The sequence below is a fragment of the Chrysoperla carnea genome, chromosome 5, assembly GCF_905475395.1.
Source record: "Chrysoperla carnea chromosome 5, inChrCarn1.1, whole genome shotgun sequence".
Classification (NCBI taxonomy): domain Eukaryota; kingdom Metazoa; phylum Arthropoda; class Insecta; order Neuroptera; family Chrysopidae; genus Chrysoperla; species Chrysoperla carnea.
Genome location: NC_058341.1, coordinates 18839620 through 18864163, shown reverse-complemented (window position 1 = coordinate 18864163; position 24544 = coordinate 18839620). Strand labels below are relative to the sequence as shown.

The 24544-nt window shown below is 28.1% G+C and overlaps 4 protein-coding genes across 6 annotated transcripts; 1 reads left to right on the top strand and 3 right to left on the bottom strand.

Annotated features, from left to right (window-relative positions):
- Positions 1-1976: 1976 nt before the first annotated feature.
- LOC123299847 lies at positions 1977-4542 on the bottom strand. Of its 2 annotated transcripts, none has more exons than XM_044882238.1 (4): positions 4448-4542; positions 3554-3701; positions 2987-3184; positions 1977-2669 (listed from the first exon to the last, which is right to left on the bottom strand). In XM_044882238.1, exons 2-4 carry the CDS (start codon positions 3696-3698, stop codon positions 2518-2520), a joined length of 495 nt encoding a protein of 164 aa, XP_044738173.1. In that variant the 5' UTR covers positions 3699-3701; positions 4448-4542; the 3' UTR covers positions 1977-2517. The 2 variants fall into 2 exon arrangements, with proteins under 2 accessions (XP_044738173.1, XP_044738172.1); XM_044882237.1 differs by having other exon boundaries at positions 3554-3715; positions 4448-4532.
- Positions 4543-9110: 4568 nt separating this feature from the next.
- On the bottom strand, positions 9111-11074 carry LOC123299848. Its single transcript, XM_044882239.1, has 3 exons — positions 10809-11074; positions 9714-9851; positions 9111-9330 (listed from the first exon to the last, which is right to left on the bottom strand). Exons 1-3 carry the CDS (start codon positions 10927-10929, stop codon positions 9158-9160), a joined length of 432 nt encoding a protein of 143 aa, XP_044738174.1. The 5' UTR covers positions 10930-11074; the 3' UTR covers positions 9111-9157.
- A 3649-nt stretch (positions 11075-14723) lies between these two features.
- Positions 14724-19717, bottom strand: LOC123299845 (cyclin-K-like). 2 transcript variants are annotated; one of them, XM_044882236.1, is made up of 4 exons: positions 19577-19717; positions 19110-19216; positions 18261-18386; positions 14724-16319 (listed from the first exon to the last, which is right to left on the bottom strand). In XM_044882236.1, exons 2-4 carry the CDS (start codon positions 19213-19215, stop codon positions 16012-16014), a joined length of 540 nt encoding a protein of 179 aa, XP_044738171.1. In that variant the 5' UTR covers position 19216; positions 19577-19717; the 3' UTR covers positions 14724-16011. The 2 variants fall into 2 exon arrangements, with proteins under 2 accessions (XP_044738171.1, XP_044738170.1); XM_044882235.1 differs by lacking the exon at positions 19577-19717 and adding an exon at positions 19286-19399.
- Positions 19718-21044: 1327 nt separating this feature from the next.
- LOC123300615 lies at positions 21045-24048 on the top strand. The gene is made up of 3 exons (XM_044883210.1): positions 21045-21185; positions 21248-21929; positions 23993-24048. The coding sequence occupies exons 1-3, from the start codon at positions 21045-21047 to the stop codon at positions 24046-24048; spliced, it is 879 nt and encodes a 292-aa protein (XP_044739145.1).
- Positions 24049-24544: the final 496 nt, after the last annotated feature.

Genomic DNA, 24544 nt, shown 5'->3' with positions numbered 1-24544 from the left:
TAAAATTAAGGACTTTTAATATAAAAAACAACCCTTGTACCTTAGGAAAACCTGTTATATTTATTAATATATTATATAGGTATTAATGTATTTGTTTTAATGTCTTAATTAATTAATAAATGAAAAACTATTTTAAAAATGGCACAAAAAAGTCTTCTTCTAAACTTATTATATAATCTCAGATCCCATTGATTAACATTACTCAAGGCTTAATGCCTTAGATCTTTTTATTACAAAGAAAACCAATAGCATATTATTTATAAGCCATATTTTACTATTTACGAAAGTGGATGAAACCCCAAAATTAATTAAGTACACCTCTGTAGTAAACTTTAAAAATAATTAAAGTATCCTAATTAACCGGAAAGTCATTGGCGTAAAGGATTATTGTACTTATATATAAAAGGATTTGTAAGGATTATTTATAAAATAGTTGAAACTTGAGATATTAAGGAGTAATTAATAAGTGAATTTAAAACAATTTCAAAATGGTTAATTTTTCCAGTGCATTGTTGATAAAAATATTTCTAATGGTAAGTTATACTTTATAGTATAATTAATTCTGGGCTGGAACAGTCACAAAATTATCGAAGAAATTTATTAAGTATTATAGCCAAATATTTTTCTTTATTTTTGTTGGGTAAATAGTTCAATATATTCGAACTATGTTTCGGTGATATTTTTGCAAGTTAATGTTTTTTGTTATATTTTTGGGAGATATATTTTTCGCTCTTTTTTAATTTTACTTTGCATTATTAAAAAGATATTATTTTGCATCATTAAAAACCAATTTCCAAAATTCAATTATCTTTTGTCTAATCTTAGTTAATAATTTTTTTAAGGTTTTTATCGCATTCTGCCTTACACCAAACGCCCATTGTACAACCACATCATTGCTCCGTTCAACAGCTGACACATTAGACATAATTAAAGCCACCGCTCAATTTAAAACCGCCCTATTTCGTGGATTTGCTGATCGTTTTCAAGAGGTTCTACTACAAGTAAATCATTTAACTGGATCGGTTGTAACAAGTTTACAACGCAATAATACAAATTTCAGTGGTATTTTAAGTGCTGTAAATGATGCGATTTTATTATTTTTGGATATAATTATTCGAAGTATACGAAATTTAATTGAACAACAGCAAAATACGGATGCAGTTCTAAATGCTGATGGTGATTCGGTAGTTACGACGGGAAATCAACGATATAGTGTTTTAAGATATTCAGCTGTCCCTCATAAGCAACAGTATTCGTCATATTATAGAAATCCTTATTAAAATTGATTAGCTAATTTTATTTAAACGCTTTTATGTAGCTTAGTCTGTTTGATACTAGAGCTGGCAACAGTTTCGAGAGTTTATTGAACTTAGGGAATTGTTGACAAGAAACATTGTTGATGTCCTTCAAAGAAAAGTGAAAACTTTGTAAAAATTATTTTTAAGTAGGTATAGTATGTAAATAATGTAACTTATATTTATATAGGCAACTTGTAATTCAAATATGTAATAACATTTATAGTTGAAAATCACTTGTGTTTTTCATTTAAATTCCAAGTCACAAATCCTTTTATGTACTTTTACTTAACGAAAACAGATCAGTGCCCCAATTTAAGTATTAAGTGGGGCTATTTTTCTAGCTTAAATTGAAGTATAGTGTCTTGCCGTTTAAAAATGCGTTAGAAGCGGAGAAAAAAAACTTCCAAGCATATCGTAAATATTTCTAGATTTACCTCACCGTTGGGTTAATGAAAAAGGACCGCTATAGTGATAGGTTTTTAATTCAAAAATACCTCTTTGATTTTTTTTTTAAATTTTATTTAACAAAAAAAAAATACTATAAAATAATTGACAACATAATAATTATGAGAGACATTTTTTTATAAATAAGTAGGTTTATTTGTATGAAACTTTGGCATTAGATTATATTGATTGATTTAAATACATCATCTTATAACAGAATTGATGAAAAAAATCAATTACAAAATTCTTTTTTGAATCGACGAGGACGGAATACTTTGAAATTTTTTGTGTATATATACAGGATTGCATCATCATGCAACTAACTTTTATGCTCTGTACTATAAAAGCTTTTTTATTATTGAAGCAGCCAGAGGCGAAACAATACGCATTCTAGTGGTAACTAGGCAAACTAAAACTATCATATAGATCTAGTGTTAAAATAACGAACATTGGCGTAGTTAGAGATTTTTCCTGGAGTATGCAAACGGTCAGCGGCCCAAAAAATGGATCAGGCAGATTTCATACTCACATCGCCAAACCTTTAATCAAATTGAATTACGTACTTTTTCACGCTGATTGATGCTGTTCCACGCATACACTGCTAAAGGGAAGTAGAAAAGTACTTTATAACAAATTCTACTTTTCCAGAACGAATGTAAACTTAATTTGTTTCGCCTACGGCATTGAATAAATTAGTCATTTTACGGTGGGTGAATAAATATTCAGTATGTGAATATTAGATAAGACGTGCATAAATAAATATTTGCGCTATATTTTATTTTCGACTTAATACGTCGCACAAATCTGTTAAATTTTCACGTGACGATGCCATTGCCTCTTGATACGATGGAGGTCGTGCAGTTGGAACAATAACAGCATCATTGGCACTCAAGAAGTTACCATCATTTCGTAATAAAGCTTCAGACGCTATAAAAAAAATTATCTATAAATAATTTTCGAAAAAAAAAAAGAGAGTCTAAAGCTCCGAGAGACAACAAACTTTTAATGCAGGTCAGAGATATTGTCCTATCTGCCATTTTCACCTTTTCGATATAGCCACATCGGAAACATGGATAGATAGGTAGCGATCGATCTATTGACCAATTAGCACCACGTGAGCTATCAAGTGGGCAAAATTTGGTGCAAAGTGGCAAATAAGTCTGTTCCTCCTTTTCTTTTTCGCATTTTTAGACCCTCTCTGATAAACCTTCAGTCTTCCAAGTTTAAAAAAAATTTGCTTTTACCTGAAGATTGATCGACTGTATCAATTGATGTAGTTATTTTATACTTCGAATATTGTCGTACAGGTTGCACATTTTGTCGTGAGCTTCGAACTGAATGTAAGGACGTATTTGAACCACGTGCAACTGGAGGTATCTTTCGTTCTCTTGGAGTCCCATTGATTCCACTATTTGACTCATAACGTTCTGGCATATGATCTTCTACAAATTGAATTAAGAAAATTAAATAAATAAACTAAAAAATTACCAAAAACTCTTAAAAGTGTAATGGCTCACAAGGAAACTGTTAATTGGAGTCCATACTATAAAATAAATTTTTACTTTTCTGAGTTTTATCTTTATACATAAGATTTTCTTATAGTTTTCTGATGATGTCATTTTAAACTTTAATATTTTCATATAGGCAACTTTTATTACATATATGCAAAAATATTGGATAACCGACCAAGGCGTTTACTCGAAAGATGGAAAAACATTTATCTAAGTTTACAATTCACAAATATTTCAAATAAAAATTATTTTCTTTTCTTCATGGACCGAATAAATTTTATATCGATTAATAATACTTACTGCTAACATAATGATTTTGTAAAAATCGTATGAACGCTCGTAAAAAACACACAACCATAATTACAAAAACTAATAAAAGAATCGCTGTAATAATAAAAGTACCCGCATCGAATCGATTTGTTTGATAATCCCGTTGGTAATCCATTTTCTAAAAAAAACAAACTATATTTATTGTAATTTATCGTCATAGACAGCGCAGTTAATAAAGGTCAGACAAATAGAAATTTGCGTGCAAAAGGTTTATGTGGCAATGTTGAACTACAACACATGACCCTGTCCATCAAATTTTTAAAATAATTTATTCTTTACTACTGAATAATATATAACCCTTCGCCGGTAACATGGGATTATCGACCCTGGTAAAAAAAATCGCTGTAATTTCTAGATATGTTGTAAATTAAGACTTAGGGCTTTATTTTTTGATAGATTTTAGAAAAATTGCGGCAAAACCGAGAGCAAAACTTGTTTTATAATATTTGGTTCATGAAAAATGATATTATTTTGATCCTTGCTAACAAAAAAGCCAGCCTTTCTGCCAGAAACATTTGAAGAAGAATTACCTTCATTAATTATGTTAATTTTGCTAGCTTACAATTTTCCAATTTATAAATAAAGTGAAAAACTGTATTTTTGGGGTCTTTATATCACTTTCTATGATCACTATAATAACTTCGTGTAGATCATAATAGGTGTCTCTACATACATGTTTTAGAATCACATACTGCCACTTTACAATATTTTGAAAATTTTGAAGAATTATCAACAAAGTAAGGAATTTAACTGACGTGTACTAAAGTTAATTTTGTTTTAATCAAATACTAAATTAATTAAATAATCAAATAACTTACCTAAATAAAAATTATTGTAAACAAAAAAGTAAAAGTGCGTACTTACAATTAATTTAATTGCGTTTTTTTCGAGAGAAAGTATATTGTTATTAAACAATTGATTATTTTTGCTTCATCCTAAATAATGTTTGTATTTTGGCACGCAAAAACCAAATAAAAAAAGACACCAAAAATAACTTTATTTTTTATTTTTGTGATTATTTCAACTGAATACTAATTCAAATCACAACACTATAGAGAAAAAACATTTTTTATATTCATTATTATTCAATGTTTGAAGGCCACTATTATTTTGTCGGGAAACAAGTCAGTATTTCAGTAATACAACATATATGACTAAATAATACCTTTCTCGCTCATTACCAGACCAGCTGAGTGTGTTTAGTTCATTTATGTGTAATGTTCGCGTACCATGTTACAAAAGGTAATTCATAATAGTAGGGTAAAATGTTGGACCTGAGAGACAATTAAGTACCTAAGATTGCCCTTACAAAGACTATTTACCACATGACAAACAACTAAAACAATGATTGTCCATGTACACTCGTTTTCATGCAAAATAGAAAACAGTCATGTACCTTTAATCAAACAACGTACTGTACCATTGATACATAAAAATAGATGGATTCTACAAAGTATATTTTACTAGAAGACCAACAACTAAGAAAATGATTGATTGTCCATATTAGTCGCAGAAACGAAGCACTAAAGTTCGAAAATTTGAACATTAGAATAGTAAGACGGGTGTGAATGAGGTTTTCTGCATTCGATTCGTTAGAGCGTCAGGAAATTTTGTGACATAAATTGATTTATAAGAAATTAAAAAAATTGAAAACAAAACATATATTTTACCTGTGTAAAACAATCCTTACGATTATTTCGAGTGTTATAGAAAGGGGATAAGCGAGAGCAATCTTTATCAATCTTTACTTTTAAACCCAGCGAAGCGGGTGGGTATCACTCTAGTACATTATACGATACTTTCCTGGAGTAAATTGTAAAGATTACATGTTGAACAGAGCGTTTAAAAATCTCATCGATGGGGTGATCTTACATACATGAGGGAGTGATCTATAGTACATTATGACATTGTACAATGCCTATAGAAATAATGATGCTTTATAAAGATACTATTTCCAGTGTTTAAAAACTGACTTTAAAAACCATATAATTGTGTTCCAAAGTACGACACTCTCCCCTAATAATGGTAACAATTGTGATGATTTTTTTTTTAGTTAGTATACAGTCGATTTACAATAATTTCTTTCATATATTGAATCCCTCCACATTTTTTGTCATAATTAGTTTGTTCTTTTTTTAATGGCATCATGCATTGTTTTCATGCGTGTGAAAAATGAAAGAGATGTGAGCAGATTAATGATTATGTCGTTTTTGGAATGTTTAAAGTAAGTTAAAAAGGTTTGAGCGCCAGGGCAATTTTGGATAAAAGGCTAGATTTTTTGTATACAAAGTTGGACTAAGTCTAATTCAATTCTGAAAATTCTAGGAGGGGGGAGGGGTTGTCCGATTATTTAAATAAATAAATGATTTCAAAAGTAGACATATTTAACTCTGGTCTTTTGAGACAACAGTAGATGGATGATATGTTTTCATAGATTTCTCCAAAACTAGTACTAAATTGTAATTGTTTTTCTTATTTTTCGTCTACATTCATGAAGTTATAACAAAATTCATCATCAAAGTTTAAAGTAACTACATATATATGTTTTTTAACGATTTTTGTGGTAAAGTTTATCGCTAAAAAAAGGGATAATTACCAATTGTTGAAAAAGCCTACAATCTCTACTTATTGCTTTTGGGCATATATGGATATGTGTGTTGCTTGTCGTGAATTAAACTGTCCTTTTTTCTGGCTAAATGGATGGAATCGTGTTTTTAAAATGCTTTTCCTTGATTTGAAAATCACATCATTTTTCTAACACAAAAAATTCAATGGTTTATATGAGTGAAATTCTACTTTAAGCGCATGAATAATTATAAACTTTTAAGAAATCTTGTTTGAACGTAACTGTACTTTTCATCCAATTTAAAAACTAAATAAGTTCATTTCAATTTATTAGTGATTAGTCATTAGGTTAAATGGCGCTCGTAAGGAATTCATCATTCATTGCGAGGTATGTAATACAATAAATTACTAATTGTAATAAATAGGTACTAGCTAACTATTGTTACAAGTAGACCAGATAATTGGTAAAGTAATTTAATGCCTTCAATATTTGCTACCATTTTAAATTCTAATCTTCCTGATTCATGATTTATAATAATTGTAAAATATATAAGAATAGCATTTGTAATTACACACTTTTTATACCATGTATATGAAATATGCCAAGGTATACTAAGTTTAGTCTCAAGTTTGTAACGCTTAAAAATATTGATACTATAAACAAAATTTGGATATAGGTGTTCATAAAATCAACTAATTAGTCCATTTTCGGTTATCTGTCTGGCGTCTGTCGTCTCTCGTCTATCGTCTATCGTCTGTCGTCTGTCGTCTGTCCGTCTGTCATCACGATTACTCAAAAAAGAAAAGAGATATCAAGCTGAAATTTTTATAGCGTGCTAAGGACGTAAAAAGTGAGATCAAGTTCGAAAATGAGCAACATATGTCAATTGGGTCTTGGGTTCGTAGGACCCATCTTGTTAAACCGTTAGAGATAGAAGAAAAGCTTAAAAATAAAAAATTTTCCTTATAAAAAAATAAGCAACTTTTGTTTGAAACATTTTTTCGTAAACATCCCTGTTATGGCTATATCAGTTATATATGAGTGACATGTATGTATGTGTAATGTGACAGTGTAATCAACACTGTCTTTACATGGTATTTCAACAATTAACTCAGTCAATTGTTTGTTTTCACTTGTTAAATACATATCGAGGTGTATCCGACTGTAAATAAGTCATCTTACAGTATGTGAATATAAAGATTATGTATAGAGGTGTGTCTATATGAAGTATGTCATTTGACTACACGCAAAATCTGATGTAAGAAACGTGGTTTTATATCTATTTTCCCGATATATATATTTTTTGGCACAATGATGCCATAATGCCAGTGTTTCAGAAAATACAAAATGTCTTCTTGATTTGATAATAAAAAAAAACTATATTCAATTCGGGGGAGATCATAGTTACGGTAGACTACATGGAGGGATGGAGGTATTCCAAAGTGGCTGGAACTGAACCACATAGTTTACGGAGGTAAACTCCCTTATGGGGTTTCATGGATGTGATTCAAAAAAATATTTAAATATTAACCTTTCTTCAAATATTTTCAAAAAAAAAAAATTCCCGAGTAATTTTAACGTGAAATCAAATATGGATAATAAATCCAAGTCAGTAGAATATATTGATAAAAAATAGATAATTTTACGCATTATTCCTAAAAATTTACAACACATCTTGTAGATCTGTTGTTGATAAACATTACTAATTAGATTTTACCTTGACATAAATAAAATTTATTAGTAAAAAAAAAAGAAAAAACAGATTATTTAAATAAAAAAGTTTATTTTTATAATAAACTATATATTTTTTATTGGTAAAATATATTTTTCTTTTATAAAATTTATTTAATAAAAACATTTTTAAAAAATAATAAGTTTTTGATAATGTTATCTGTATAATATGATAAATTTCACAAATTTTTAAATATTTAATTTAAAAAAAAGTGTTATTACAAAAATGGCATATGTTATTTAATTTTTAAACAAAATACAAGTTCAATTGTTTTTTTAAAATTATTCGAGAGAGCTAAAAAATACTTTGGAGAAGTATTTTTTTATTATTTATTACGTCTTTTAAATTTCAATTCCAAATTTATGTGACAAGAGATTACATCCAAAATTTTCAGAAACCGGCCAAAATAATGATTGTATTGTCTACAACATATGCTTTTATATAGCTCGATAAAACTTTCATAAAATCCTAAATTAAAACAAGTTATTGAAATAAATACCACAATACTTGAAATAAAATTGTTAAAATTAAGAAGGTCTATTTAAAATATCTAATTAAAAACATACAACCGACTGACATTTCGATATTTCGATTGCAACGCAATCATCGTCAGTAGTGTAATTATTTAGTGATAATATTTTTTTATTTTCTTTTTGTAAATGTTACTGTAATATGAATAAATTTAGCTACTGATGATGGTTGCGTTGCAATCTAAATATAGAATTTATAAGTATCGTGGTATTTATTTCAATAACTATATCTCAACTTGAAGTAACCAAAAATTCATTCGTATATATTCGAATAATTTCTAAGGGTAATATGTATGAATAATTTTGTTAATTATACGAAAATATTATCGCTTTTAAGATCTGAAAAACCTCCCCTAAAATGTAAATTTATTCTCTTAAATTATATTCTTTGATAATGACTCATTAGTTTTACAAACAATCAATACCAATTTATTTATACTAATTAAAATCACAGAACAAATAAAATCAAATAATTACTAATAGAATCACTTAAAGTTCACTTAAAAAATTAGTAGTTAGGCAACTTGTATGACGTAAATGTTAAGTATTTGTCAAATAATCGAAAACTATCATACATGTATAATGTATACGTAATTCAAATTGCCTATTTATTAATTTTGTAAGTCAATTTTAATATGAACCGTTCCATTGAATTAACAATTAATTGTTTATTAACAAATAGAAACATTTGTGCTTCTAAAGTGGCAAATATTCGATTGAAAAACAAACAATAATTCTACCTAAACCTACGAAAAATAAGGATTGTAAGGATTATATGGTGCTTGTTTTTGTAAATGCTCTGTTGCAGTCCTTGTAACTTCTTGATATGTTGGAGGTCTTTGCTCGGCTGTAGATTGAACTTGATGAACTATAGGTTGATAATTTGGATATGACTGATGTACTTGCGGCGTATTTGGCACTATTTAAATAAAACAAAATAAGCAAAATTAATAAATAAATTAAACTTTATCACTATTTAAAATTAATTTTTAATCATCTTAATTGTTTATTTCTATTTATAGCAAACGACTTTTTATGTGATAAGGCCTTATTTATGCTCAAATAGATTGTCATTATATTAAAAGAAATTCTCCGAATTGTGTCACAAATACTTATCATTTATTCTTTTAATTTTTTAGGAAAAAAAAGTTGAACGTTTCATAATCAAATTTCAACCCTTTTTGTATATCCTGTCCGTACTTCCTTAAACTCCTTCCTTAATTAATGTGGAGCAGTCATAATTTAATCATCCAAAATTTATTCTGATTGGGTATGTGGCCTGATTGATTGTATATTTATTACCTTGTGTGTATGCGCTGTATGTTTCTGGTAAATTTGTATAAATTCCTAAAGATGATGTGGCATAATATCCAGGAACTTGTTGAGTCCGAAAGTTTGGATTCGAAGCAGATATATGTGTTCGTTCAGTATATATATTTCCTATAAATAAAAATTCTAAATTAAAAATGATAAAGAGTCGAAAATAAACTCAAATGTACAAAGTAAAATATGTTTTATCTGCTCATTTTTTAAAATCGCAATCTCATGTAATTATCATCGGATGTCAAAGGTTTTGTAAACCGATTAGTCATATTAAATTTTCACACATATTACATATGAAAATTCTCAGCTACGTACCTTTGTTTACAGATTATAGTACAGTAAAAGATGTCAGAAAAATCGGCAAACAAACAATAATATATTAATAAACAATAAATTGTTTATTAAATGAAACGGTCTTTATAAAGTTGACTTAAAAAATTAATATATAGGATTAATAAATAGGCAACTTGTATAACGTATAGATTATACAAGTTGCCTATATTATATATTTGGCTCTTTAATAAACACATTCCACCAGGTTTTAGCAAAAAATTAGCGGTTTATTTCATTTTCGTTAATCTGTTACATATTTAAGTGTACTATTATCGAATTAAGTTCTTAAAGTAAAATAAAGAAAAATGTTTCATTAAAAGTTATTAGCAGAGATTCTAACAGAACCGAAATTGAAATCGAATTTCGGTGAGACTTCTTTGAGCATGAAGTTAAAAGTCTTCCAGTCACTAGCAAGGTTTCTGTGGGCATGAAGAAATTAACAAGAGATTCAGATCATTTGCCATTTTTTTTGACATGCGAAATAATCTGAATCTTTTGTTAATATCCTCATGCCTTTGGTAGCGAGACTGGAGTAATTGCACGTTAAAAATAGGTTCCGAAAAGCGTTTTATTTGAGTAAACACAACCGAAATCGTTATACCTTTAATAAAAACACCAAAACCGTTGGATATCATTATTGAAATTGATTATTTTGTTTGATAAATCGGTTATGTTTACAGATTACTTACTTTATAGTCAGTATATAAAGGTACACAATTTAAATAAAAAATTAACACTTACTATGTACAGTCCCCTCTTCATATTGACAGCAACAAGCGGTAATTATTGCATAAACAATTAATATTCCGGACAATATAAAAAATAACAAAAACAATAAATCGGGACTATAATATATATTCATTGTAAAATTGTTGCTTTTCGTCCCTTTTTAGAATACAAATACAAAATACAAATAAAATTCACAAAACAAAAAAGAATAACTCAAAGTATTTCACGTAATAATTTCACATAAAATTATTGTTGCACTTTTTAAAGTAATATTTTCTGTAATTGGCATATGTTTATGAATTTATTAAAATTTTTTTTCAATTACATTTTATTAATAATTATTTGTTGTTATTTTAGTGATAAGCTGAAAAAGTAGATAACTGATAACTTAAGTTCAATGAGAAACTATAATATTATATGATAATATCATGAGGGGAACGTGTAGGACCTAGAATCAAAATTTACATATATGTGTTTTTTTAAAGCAATGGATTATATAATATCACAATGGAAATTGTCTCCGAATAAGATAAAAACGTGGTTTTAGACTAATTTGGACACGGTGAAAAAGATGCTAGGTGCGTTAAAATACGCTCTGATCAACGGTTTTAAATATATCACTCTCATAGATCTGGGATTCCAAATCCGAGGAATTAAAGAAAAAAATATCTCGAAATCCTTTTCTCTAGCGAATAAATTAATGCGATTTTAGTTATTTTTGGGTCAAAATAATCCAAAAAAAATGTTTTTCATTGAAATTGGGCACAATAAAATTTTTTCCCAAATTTCGAAATTATTCAAAGGGGTACCCCTTAAAAAAATAGCAAAAATTCGAAACAATTTATTTATCTCTGATTATGATCAAAACATGTTTTTAGGCTAATTTGGGCACCGCGAAAAAGATGCCAGTGTTTAAAATACGATCCGATTAACGGTTTTAAAAATATCACTCTCATAGCTCTGGGATTCCAACTCCGAGGAATTGAAGATCCAATATCTCGAAATCCTTTTATCTAGCGGATAAATGAATGTGATTTTTGGGTCAAAATAACCCTAAAAATTGTTTTTCATTAAAATCAGCAACAACACAAATTTTTGGAAATTTCGAAATTATTCAAAGGGCCAACATTACCAACCAGTCTTCAGTCTACCTGCATTCTAATAGAATGTCCTCATTTCAATATACAAACGCTGTTTAGTTAACATCAATATTTTTCGGGAAACACAGAAAAATTCAAGGTACATTCGACTCTAGGTACTACATCTTACCCTATAAATAAAAGCCATATACGGGGAAAATATTTTATATGATAGTAACATATTAAGGGGATATTATCGTTCCAGATGCTTGATGCGACTTTTGATAAAGATATTTCTATACGTATTCGGAATTCTCTAAAAACCAAAGTATGTTGTAGAATGTGAAACTTGAAATCTCTTTTTAGTCTTCCTGTTCTTATCGAAAAACTCGTCATTTGAATGAATGCCCATAGGATCATAGTTCAAGGGGATACTAAGATACAAAACAAGCATTTTGGTATAAAGAGCAAGAGTACGGAAACGCTTCCGTTCGAAAAACAAATCTTCGAATTTTATGAAAAACATTTTTGTAATTTGAAGTTTGCTTCTTTTGATCTGTATCCAAAAATAATGTGCCATGTTTTCTAGGTACATGAACGCCAATGTACCCTATACCAAAATATTTGTCTAGACGTTTCCTACCAATCGACGATCCTCCTATGCTATGATAAGGAGGAGTCGTTTTTAAAATGATAAATGACTTTTTTGATAATACAAAATCATTATACCCCCTTAAGTTATTATAGACTTGATTAGAAGTTTTAAAAATATCCAAATTTTTATTTTTAAATGATAGTTCAAGTCAAGATATCCAAGAACATTAAATCAATTTCAAAAACCTATAATTACTCTTTTATTCAACATACAAATTTTCACTAAAAAAATATTGAACAAAAGATATATCTTTTTTAGAAACATTCAAATATTTTCATGAACTTAATTTGGCTCAATCTTTTTTTTCTTAATTTATTGAAGTTTTGTTTTACTTATAGGCAATTTATAGATCATACGTAAATTAAAATTGCGCATATGCAGGAGGCTGTGAAACATCATGACCTGAAATAACCTTCCGATAAAACTTTTATTATCAAAATAATTCGTCATAGCTACTCAATTAATATACCGAACAATAGAATTACGACGTTTTGTAACTATCGATCAAGGTCGTCGCCAACCAGAAAATCCATTTAAAAAGTAATTTTTGAATTATTGATAATTTTAATAATATTTAGTATCGGAACTGTTTGATACATATTCAATTCGCCTGAAAAAACTTCAAAGCTGTTTTGCAGTGCATCGAATCACTAAAAAATTTGGGTAAACATAACAAAGTCATTATTGGCTGCGTTCCCGCTCACTCAGGAATCGAAGAGGCTTATAAATTAACCAATATGAGTGCATGCACTTCGTTAAACGACCCAGAACCATTTCTCGGGGTACCAAAAAGCACAATAAGAATAAAAACAAAGTAATCGATGTTACATGAATTCAACCATTACTAGACAAACAGAGCGTTTGTAACTGTTGAAAAATCATTTGGGTATACATGTTGGCCTGCTTACTGCCTATTGCAAACTCAACAAACATCTGCACAAAATCTGCAATGCCACAGGGATTGAAACCGGAATACACATTCTGTTTGAATGTGAAAGCCTCTCTTTCATACGAGATCATCACTTGGACTGATCCCCACTCAAGTGAAATTAATGCAGTGTCATCTAGGAATATCCTAAATTTTTTAAAGCTGAAGGGCTTCTAGAGCATCTTTGAATTAAAGGAGATATAAGAAATCAAATTGGCCGCAGTTCAAAAGATCTACTCCTAACTCAAGAAAGACTTACTCCTAACTTAAATCTGATCTAACTTCTAACTCCTCATTTCTAAAAAAAAAAAATTGATGGAATTGAGAATACCAGGGATATTTCATATTCGCTAAAGATTTCTTCACATCCACGCAAGACAAAAGTTAATCAGGAGAGTATTTTTGATAAATTTGGCACCAAAGATAACCGCAAAACCAGAACTTCCGATGAAAGCTCTATGTTGACTTTAGAGGTAAAGCATTGGAATAAAAACAACTTTTTTTTTTAATCAAAAATTTATTATTTATTTTTAGTTTATATAATAAAAAATATACACTTTAGTCAGGAAACAAATTTTTAAATAATTTTATTAGCGTTCAGCCATAAAATTGTTGTAAAATTGGTATTTATTCACATATTTACATTAATTTATAGTTATTTTATTGGTATTATATTTAGCACCAAAAAAAATGGAATGCTAAAATGGGGTTTATATACCTACTATATAATTGGCCTGTCCACTAAAATAAACATCACGATTTAAATTATAGGAATTGATTTTATTCCCACTTATGTATTGATTTAAAAAATATTGATACGTAATTTTTAACCGCAGCGACAAGACAAGTTCTATTACTCAATTTTAAAAAAACTAACTCATTTTCAATTATTGCCGCTTCTTACATAGCATCGAAAGATTTGTTGCAAACCTTGGTGGATCCCGAAAAATCTTTAATTGCTTGATTGCTGCGTATTGTAGAGAGCTATATTTTGTCTAACTCCATTTTTATTTATTATTTCAAAATTTTATTTTGTAAAAAGCACTTTATTTTACAAAGGTAATGGCCATGTTTCAATCATGTCAAAAACATTTCAAAAGATAAAACCGAACAGTTTTGAAAATGGTTGTGAAGCACATACTTTTACACAATTTACGACAACCTAACCGATATTGTTATTGCCTTCTGCCTAATTCGTCGAAGATCCGTCAGTCACTAATTGAAAAAATTTAATAAAACAAACATAAACAGAAATAAATTAAAATTATTGCAGAAATTATTACTAAATTTTCTTTTTGTTTACATTTTTTACTTCATATTTAGTCAATTTTTCTAAATTTAGCTAAAAATAGTGGTCAGACCTTTTAACTTGTCATTATTTTAACAAATTCCACTATTATTACATTACTTTTAAACTTATCTCAGTTTATCATCTCAGTTTGCGCTGATGTACAATGAAGTTAGAATTTGTTTCAAATGATGCAAATAAAAAATCTAATTCTTCTACTTCATTTATTTTCTAGATCTCTTTCTACTCAATGCATAAATTTAAAAATGATATAGCAAAAAAAATTTTAATAAAAATATCTTTTAATCGTAAAAAAATTCTTAGGTACATGTTTTCGTCTTAAAACACATTTGGAACTATCAATTTGTATTTATCTTTATTAATTAATTTAAAAAAATATATAAGTTATAAAAATATGGCCTTAAAGCCCATTTATAACATACTCGATTACGTAAGGTTTTGTCATTTTACGTAAAATTTATAAAAGCACAATATTTGCATTTGTTATAAAGGACTTTATTCTCAGTGATCTGGGCCGTCTTTATTTGGAGGTGCAAGGGGTTCGTGGTACCCAGGTGCATGATCTTGCATGCGCCAGCCGATCGCCTTATACAATGCCATTTGAACAATTGTTGTTTGATTCAGAATTAAGTGGCAAAAGTGTTCGTATACGCCTCCGAAAAAGATTTTAATTAATTAATTACGAGGAGAAGGGGAAAGGTCCTTTTCGAAATTTAAATTAATCAAAAAACTACTTGCGATCAACCATGACCCAAGAGAGATTGACAAATTGAGAAATGGGCCATAATAAGTATCGAATCGAAAGTAGATTTCAAACCAACAACAAAAATGAAGTTTAATTTTGTTTTGGTTGGTAAGGGGAGTGCTGTTTGATTTTCGCATCGCGACGTTCAATACAGTTAAGACAGCCCTGACATTGATACCTCTTAAACTAATATGACTAGGTCAAATACACAAGATTGCCTTTTTCAGAAGATCTAAGGTTAATCGAACAATTATATTATGCAAATTTAAAATTAGCAACCCTGAAATATAAATTATAATACAAAATGAGAAAGTCTTTACGTAGAAAATTTTTTAACGTTTCATATCAAAGAAACGTTTTTCGAGCAATTTCGTATACTCTCTAGAGAGATTTTAAAAAAAATTTTGATAAAAATCATCAAAAAATAAATCATTATTCAGACAAAATATTAATAATTAAGTAATGCGACTCTTATTATCTTAAATTATTTAACTTAAATTTAATTAAAATTAGGATTATAAGGTGCTTGTTTAGTGTACAATTCGTTGGTTACAGACGTATTGCCACTAGTAGCATCTCCCGTAGCTTCTTGGTAGGTGGGTAGTTTTGGAGCAGTACCAACCGGTACCGCACTGGGATACGTCGGTCCAGGTGGATAAGGCAGACTTGTCGATGGAGGTATTAATGGTGGAGCTGATCCCGCTGGTCCAACCATAGGGTACGGTGGTACTGTATTCGTTGGAGGTATATAACTTGAATAAGGACCTGCTCCTGCTGGATACGATGTTGGTTGATATGGTGCCATACCTAAATCAAACAAATTTAATTAACATCTACAAAAATTAATTCAAGTTTTAAACTACTTAGAGCAAAAGTATTTAGCAGATAAATCGAAGAACTTGTGTGTACTGGTTTATACATTTACCTTGCAGAAATTTGGTTTAATAAAGCTTTTTTTTTTAATATTAAAATTTATATTCCCAAACAAAATAAGAATTTTAAAGAATAAAGCTCAAATTGTACAAAAATTAAAACCAGCCATTCTTTTAATAAATTCACAAAGGTTGAAAACAAATTATCTTCAATTTGGTTATTTTCTTGTCAAAATTAACAAGGAATGAAGGATAGACAAGTTTACTTATTCAGAAATAAAGTGCTAACAACAAAAAGCGTAAGTGCAAAGATAATAATTTATGCATATTTTTAAGTGTAATACCTCAGAAAATAGAAGATAGAAAGAAATTATTCAAATAAAGGTGATTTTGAATTGAATCTTCCACAAGAATTTTCACTGCGCGATTAAAAAAGTGAAGTTGGTTTTTAAATATCTTTAAATATGTATTATAAAAGAAATTCTGGAAACATTCAAAATTTCACAAGCTTAGTTCTTAATGTTCTAAAGTTCGTGGAAGATCATTGAGAAAATCCAAATTCAAGATTTTAAAGAGTCGATCGTCTAAAAGATTCAATCTAAAATTACTAAGTTTATTCCTCGTTAATTTGACATGAAAAAGCATAATTTATCTTATTAAGGCTTGTGTTATTTTCAATCTTTGAGATTACGATTACGTAAACAGTAAAATGGGGTATGAACAACGTACCATAACCAACTGGTGGATGATATTGTTGTCTTGGATAAGCTTTACAAAACAACAAAAAGAAGCTCATTTTAAAAATTATGAAATAAAATTGAAAATAGCTACAGATTAATTATATTTAACTAATTAGCTGTAATTAAATTAAATTAGCTACAATTATTTATATAATCCTTGGTTTATCGGTATTTGTAAAACTTCCAATATGAAGCATTATTATTATATTAGCCCAATCTGTGCAACTAATAAAGTGTGTCTCAAAATTCACGAAAATGTATTTTTAATAGAGGAAACACAGATTTTTTTTGATGATTCATAAATCATAAAGTATCCTGTTATGTATAGAATACCATTACATCGGGTAAAAATTGTTTGAAAATGAAAAATTCAGAGGCTCTGGAGCCAATATTTAGTGGAAGGCATTTAATCTTTGTAGATACAAGTAAAATCAAGCTGGATCACAAGTATGATACATTTTAAACGTTTATTCTTAACTTTATGTAGAAACTTAATAAACATTTTAGCGGATGCTATAGTAGAAAAAGACGTTTCTTGAAACATAACTTCAAAATTAACAAAAAGTAAACTACTGATTAACACGCTCGGGAAAGTTTAATGTGGTATAAAGATCCCAAGACAACAACCATACTATCTTTCGATTAAAAAATTTTGTTCCTGTCGGATTAAAAAGCGAATTGACTAAGAAATAAGAAAGTTTTGTGATTTTTGTCCAATTGGTGGGGATCCTGAAACTCCAACCCCGTTGGCCCCTTTCTAAATCCGTCCCTGAGTAGTTATTAAATATCATATCATGTTCACAAATCAACTAAATTTAAATCTAATAGTTTTTAATTCTATAAATCATTTTCAACAAAACCCATTTGTCGCTTTTCTTCAAAAATATCTTTTATGACAAGCTCAATCTTTCTTAAAGGCCATCATGTATCAGCGAATAAAAGAAAAATAGCTCTGTTTTAAAAAAAACATTGTTTTTGCAAACACATTGCAAAGCTTGAAAAGAATTTTAACACAAAACGTGAAATAAATAATATGTTTATTCAAACAAATAAAAATTGACATCATAGCTGTGAAACAGATAAACGATTTCCTGTGAATGAAAACTGTTATCAAATTTATAAAAATAGATACGTACCAGGCGGTGGCTGATGTTGCACCGGCACATGTTGAGCAGTTCCAGCAGGTCCTATCGATTGTGTTGGATAGGGATTAACTTGTCCATAATTTGGATCATATGGATTTGTAATATTATCACCAGGACCTAAAATATTAACAATTTATTACACATTTTTGCAATATCTTAAAAAATAGACGAAATTGACCACATTTTTTTACTCTAGTGTATTTTTTGATATTTTGAGGAAGGTTTTTTTTTTAAGACCTTAAAGATATCGATAATTTTAGAGCACCACTTATCATAATTCAGTTAAAATAACCTAGACAAATACATGAAGGTCCAGATATTCCAATTTTTTGGAAAAAGAAAACAAAACAACTATTTTTTGCGATAAATTTAAGTAGGTTTTTTACACAAAAAAGACAGGCCTTGTGAAACAAACTCAATTCGATTCGATTGATTTTTTTGGGTCGATTGGTGTTAAATTGAAAAATGTTGGATTGGCTATTAAAAATAATATTATTCGTCTGTAAACAATCAAAAAATTTAACAAACTTATCTCAGCGAGTGTTAAACGAAAACTTAAACGTTATAATGTGTTTGAGAGAAATTTTGGTTGAAGGGATTCTTCAACGTTTCTGGGAGATGGTTGTCAAATAATTCAACAGCAAATCTGCATTCATGTGTACTTTAATTAGTTTGAATCATTCTCTTGAATGTTTGTTTTGAAAATAAATCAAATTTTAACTGTTTTAAAGGTTACAGATACCCATAGTTTAGATACAACAAGTGAAGGTATTACTATTCATGAAAAGATCTGCTGAAGATTATTATCTGCTATTAATAGATCGAATAACAATTACTTACGTGAAAAAACAACCCCTTTTTGTTTTCTGTGACAACACCATCCACAAAGTGAGCAAATTAGAAATACAACAGTCACAAACATAACCAAACCCACGATTCCATCCATACTATAATAAAATAATTAATATTTTTTGATTAAACTATAATATTTTTAAACTATGATATGAAAATATTACATATAAAATATCATGTGGAACTTGTATACAATTTAATCACAAAAGAATTTTATTTTAAGGTTATTATATTATTTATCGTCAAAAAAAAGGATTCTGAAAGTCACAGAATGTCATTGTGATTTGTATTTGAAATATAAATTATTTTTTAAAATATTATTTAAGAAAATTATCTTATTATGACACTATTATCCCGTATGACGTCACGCACATTAAACGTCAAAGAGTTTTCCAATAATTTTCCAATTAGTCACTTATCAAAATATCTTGCATAAATTTATAGCTTTCACATACCTTAATTATGTAATTAAGAAAATTCGTAAAGTACTAGTTTCTTCAATAAATTTTAACTTTTATTTACATACTTAATAAATTTATATAACCAATAAACACTTAATTAGAAATGCATAGATTTATCATGTAGCCTCTTTATATGAGTAATCAGAAATCACCATTATTATTAATGATTAATTAATATGCTTTCTGTGTGTTTATTAACACATTTGTAATTCCCATTACCCCTCTACCAATAATAATTATTTTTTTATATGATGCAATCTTGATACGTACTTATTAAAATCTTATTAAGAATTATTTCGAAGTTTGTTTGTTTGTTTTGGACCGCAATCTTAATGTGATGACAAAAATTCGACAAAATAAAATAATATTCTTCACTTAGTTTTCGAGATATCGGGGAGATATAAAAGTACTATAATAATAATAGACCTTTTCATCAATTTGCTTTTGTTTCAGACCGTTGTCAAAAAACTATTCAAGTAAAGAAAATCTAAGATAGAAAACATGTGATACGTTCGGTGGCCACTTTCTCTTGTGTACTTTTTTGGATAAACATAGCCACTACGCAATAGTGGCAGGCTCGTTTTTTAGTCAATCAGGGTCATGAAGGTTATAAGAAGGAAAACGATCGCTATAGAAAATATTGTCCCCGAAATATGGATAAAATAAGTGAGGCGCTGCGACCGCTAAGTAGTATCAATAAAAGCGGGCTGTTGTGCGCTAATTTGAAATGATATATCAATTTGTACATTATGCAACTAACTTCATCTACTTGTACTCATAAACAGCTAACTTCGCAGATACTACTTCTTGATGACAGCGCGGCTGGTGGCTGAAAAATGAACTATAAATTTTACAAATTTTCAGGGACAGACGCGCTAATGCTTTAACACGTAGCGATCGTTCTCCTTCTTTATAACCTTCATGATCAGGGTTCAAGACTGCGCGAACTAGATGGGCATGCAAGTATACTAAATCCAAATTAGTTGATAAATATGGCTTTGTTTTTGTTGAACTAGCACTATTTAGTCACATAAATTTGATTTTTACTAATCAATGATTATTGATAGATTTAATTGATGTTATTTTACCACAGATTATAAGTTTATTTAAAGATCATAATATGTAATCAGATCATCAGAATGTGTCAGTAATGAATCTTATATGTACCTATTATCGAAGCAAGAAGAGCCTTACGGATGATTCAAACGAGAAACGAAAATGATTCAAACTAATGGAAGTAAATATGCATGAAAATTTGCTTCAGAACTATTTGACAATTTACTTTTACGAGTATGTTCAGTCTATTATTTTTTTTGTTAATTATATTTGTCTATTAAATATTGAAGTCTATGGAAGCTGTATATTCTCTATAATTTACTTTTGGCGCGATTCAACTTGACTATTATGAAAGTGTTAGACTAGAACCTCAAAAAACTATTACGAAGTTACAAAATAAATAACAATGACAGAGGAATTACTTAAAACTTATGAAGAAAATTACATAAATATTGATCGTATGAGTATTGATTATGCAATTAAAAATGAATATCCAATAATTTCATTATTTACACCATTAAATGCGAAACAAGCTTACACAGTGCTAGTAAGATTTTATATATGAATATGAAATCCTTTATTTTTAATATATCATTATTATATTTTTAGAATAAAATCGTATCAGAGAAACTTTTAATTAATTTCGATTTATGTTACTTTCTCACACTTCTCGTTGATGCAGTTTCATGTTCAATATCGAATGTATCAATTGAATTTGGAAATGAACCCGATATATATAGGCTTTTAAAGACAATCTTGCATACCGTCGAAAGACAATTTTATTTAACTGAAATTGGTCCAGAAAAATTTGAAAACTTATTAAATATTATTAGACGATCTGAAAATCGAATGAATCAAAGTACATTTGCAACGATTATGAGGCAAATTACAAATGCTTTCGACTATAATTTCCGTGGCGATTTAAAGTTTTTCCAAGAAAAGCAGAATTCTTTTGGTAATCTCAAAGGATACAATCCCGTCGCTTCACCTGTTATGGAAAGACCATCTAAGCCAACGGATATAAGTAGATATTTTATGATAAAGGATAATTTTATGGATAAAATAGCAAAAAAGTCAGCAGATCAGAATGAAAATAAAATTAAAACAATGATAGATCAAGATGAATTTATAAAAAATAATATGACAGTGGATCAGGATGAAATTATTAAAAATAAAGAAAATTTGGATGAGGTGTCAGCAAATCGAAATGAATTACAGCCATTAATGGGTAAAATATTCGTTAGAAGTGATTTAGTACAGAAAAATATAATTCCGACAGTTCAAATGAAACGTAATGCATTCGACATTTTGATGAGAAAAAAAAAGTAAAAAATGGATTGTTTTTTATTTTTAGAATTCACGGTTTATTTTGTTATATCTGTATTAAACGTTTATCTGTATTATGCCTAGTCTTAATTATCGACTAATTGTTTTTGTTAATTTAATTTTACAATCAAAATATATTTTATTCGAATTATTTCTTTGTCTATTGATTTTTCGATACCAGTAATAGTATTTATTTCAGATATATTTAAGTTTTTAAAGGTTTATTTAGAATTATCCTTTGAAAGCTCTTTTTTTCAATACTATGCCTACACATACAATTTGAAATCGATCGAAAATTTTCTTCTAATCTCGAGGGTTCGGCATAAGTAGACTTATAGTATCGGCCAGTGGCCTAAAAAGATTTAATTTTCCTGGAACAAAAATCTTAGTTTCATTGGATAAATAAAAATATCTAGTCAAAATAATAGGACCTTCGTGCAATGTTTCTGTTGGGCTCTGGGATTAGTATATTTACTGGGACTCGAACTTTGACGTTATTTTTGGAACGATGAATCACATAGAGCGGTCCCGATACGGATTAATCTTTATTCGTGATTTTTTTTTTTGAAATTTTTATGTGTAATTTAATAAAAAAAGACAAATATATTTATTTCCAAATTTATTTAATAGAAAATACACGTTCTTATATTCACAACCATTAAACAATTTATTATTTATTTTTTTAATGAATTCTAAAATTAAAATACGTAGGGCTCAATGTATTTCAATTTTAAAATCCAGTATTCACAATAAATTATATTAAATTTTAACCATAACGAAAATATATAAAAATTTATGAATATATATATACCAAAGGTTTTTTAATTTATTATAAAAATTCATATTTGTTCAATCTCTGATGCATAAAAAATTAAAACTTTCAGCTAAAAATTCTTGAATATTTTATTTTTAATACTGATAAATAGATTTAAATAAATTATACCTTTAACTATTAGAAAGATTAGACAAAACAAGATTGTGGTGAACCGTTTTGGAAAATAATCAAATCGAAACAGACCGTTTTTTACAAAAATATGATTGTATTGATAATTTGTAAATAGTCTGATACTCATTTTAATTAGTACGAATTATTATGACCAGTAGGCAGGGTTTATTTGATTTGAATTTGAATATTTTTATTGGCCTTTGAAAATGGGCGCGCGTGTACTGCCATCTAGTAGTCTTAATTGAAACTACTGAAAATGAACCCACTTAATGTTTCATTAGTACGAATTATTACTCGATTTAAAGGTATAATTTGGACCTAAATCAATGATTTAACATTGATTTTTGTATTTTCATAAAGTTGTTATTTTTTTAAAGCAATTCTCCGAAATAGTGTTTAAAAAAAAATAGAGCAAATGTTTGTTAACGAAACAGAACTTTCACATTTATTCTAATTTTGTAACAAGCAATTGAAAACTTTTTTTTTGAAATTTTATAAACATGCACATGAAATATTCTGAAGCAATTTGTTTTTAATTGACGTTGTAATTTAATTTTTAAAAACTTTTTATGTATTATAAGTTTTATTCTCAAGATAAAATTTTTAAGAATTAACAAGATTATTTTTCACATATAAATACACAAGGTTTCTTTTTATTTAATAATAAAGATACATTTTTAAGAAGTTTTTCATTTACATAGATTAAAAGCAACTTAAATTTATATGTTCGTTGTATTTTGTTTACAATTAGCATTTAAACAAATTAAAATTTATTTCGTACGCAAAAGCTTAAAGGAATGTATAATAAAAATGTGGAGAAAATTTACTCCTTGGAAACGCTAAATTAAACTCACATAGCAGCACTGTACAACAGAAGATAAATAAAAACGTTCCACCGTGATTTTCTATTTTTAAATACAATAGAAAATTCACAAAGATAAAACATCATATTTTATTCATCTCATGTGTCTCGATCTGACAACAATACCATAAAATATTTTTAAAATATGTTGTCCTAATACTAGTTTAAGAACTTCTGATTTTGTTTACCACTTTTCTATGAAATTTGTTATTGTTTTTAGACGCTGCGTTATATCAAGAGCAGATGTATCATTTAGAAATTTCTCCACATTTTTAAGAGAGACATATTATAGGGTAGAGTCTGATAGATGGGACGGAAAATCCAATAAATATTAATTAAACATTTATGTTTTTATATCAAAAATATTTTTATAAAAAAAGCCGGGAAAGCTTTATAAATTTTCCTTAAAGAATTATACAATTGTTATTTATTTATGCTATCTAGTGATAGAATTTTAAACTATGAAATATACAAATATATTATAGAGAACGTTATTATCATCATAAAATTAACAAACAAAAAGTATTACATCGTTATAAAATTATTTTAAAAACATTTCTTAATACAGGAGCTAATTATGGCCTGATGATCAACAATATTGTAATTAATTCCCACTGATTAATAGTCATAAACGAAAAAGTTGCCAACAGTTCAAAAGTCTTTTCTTTCCACTTTTTGCTAAACTTATGTTTCTATTTGTTAATAAACAATAAATTGTTAAATAAACGAATTGGTCCATATAAAGATGGCTTAAAAATTAATAAATAGGCAA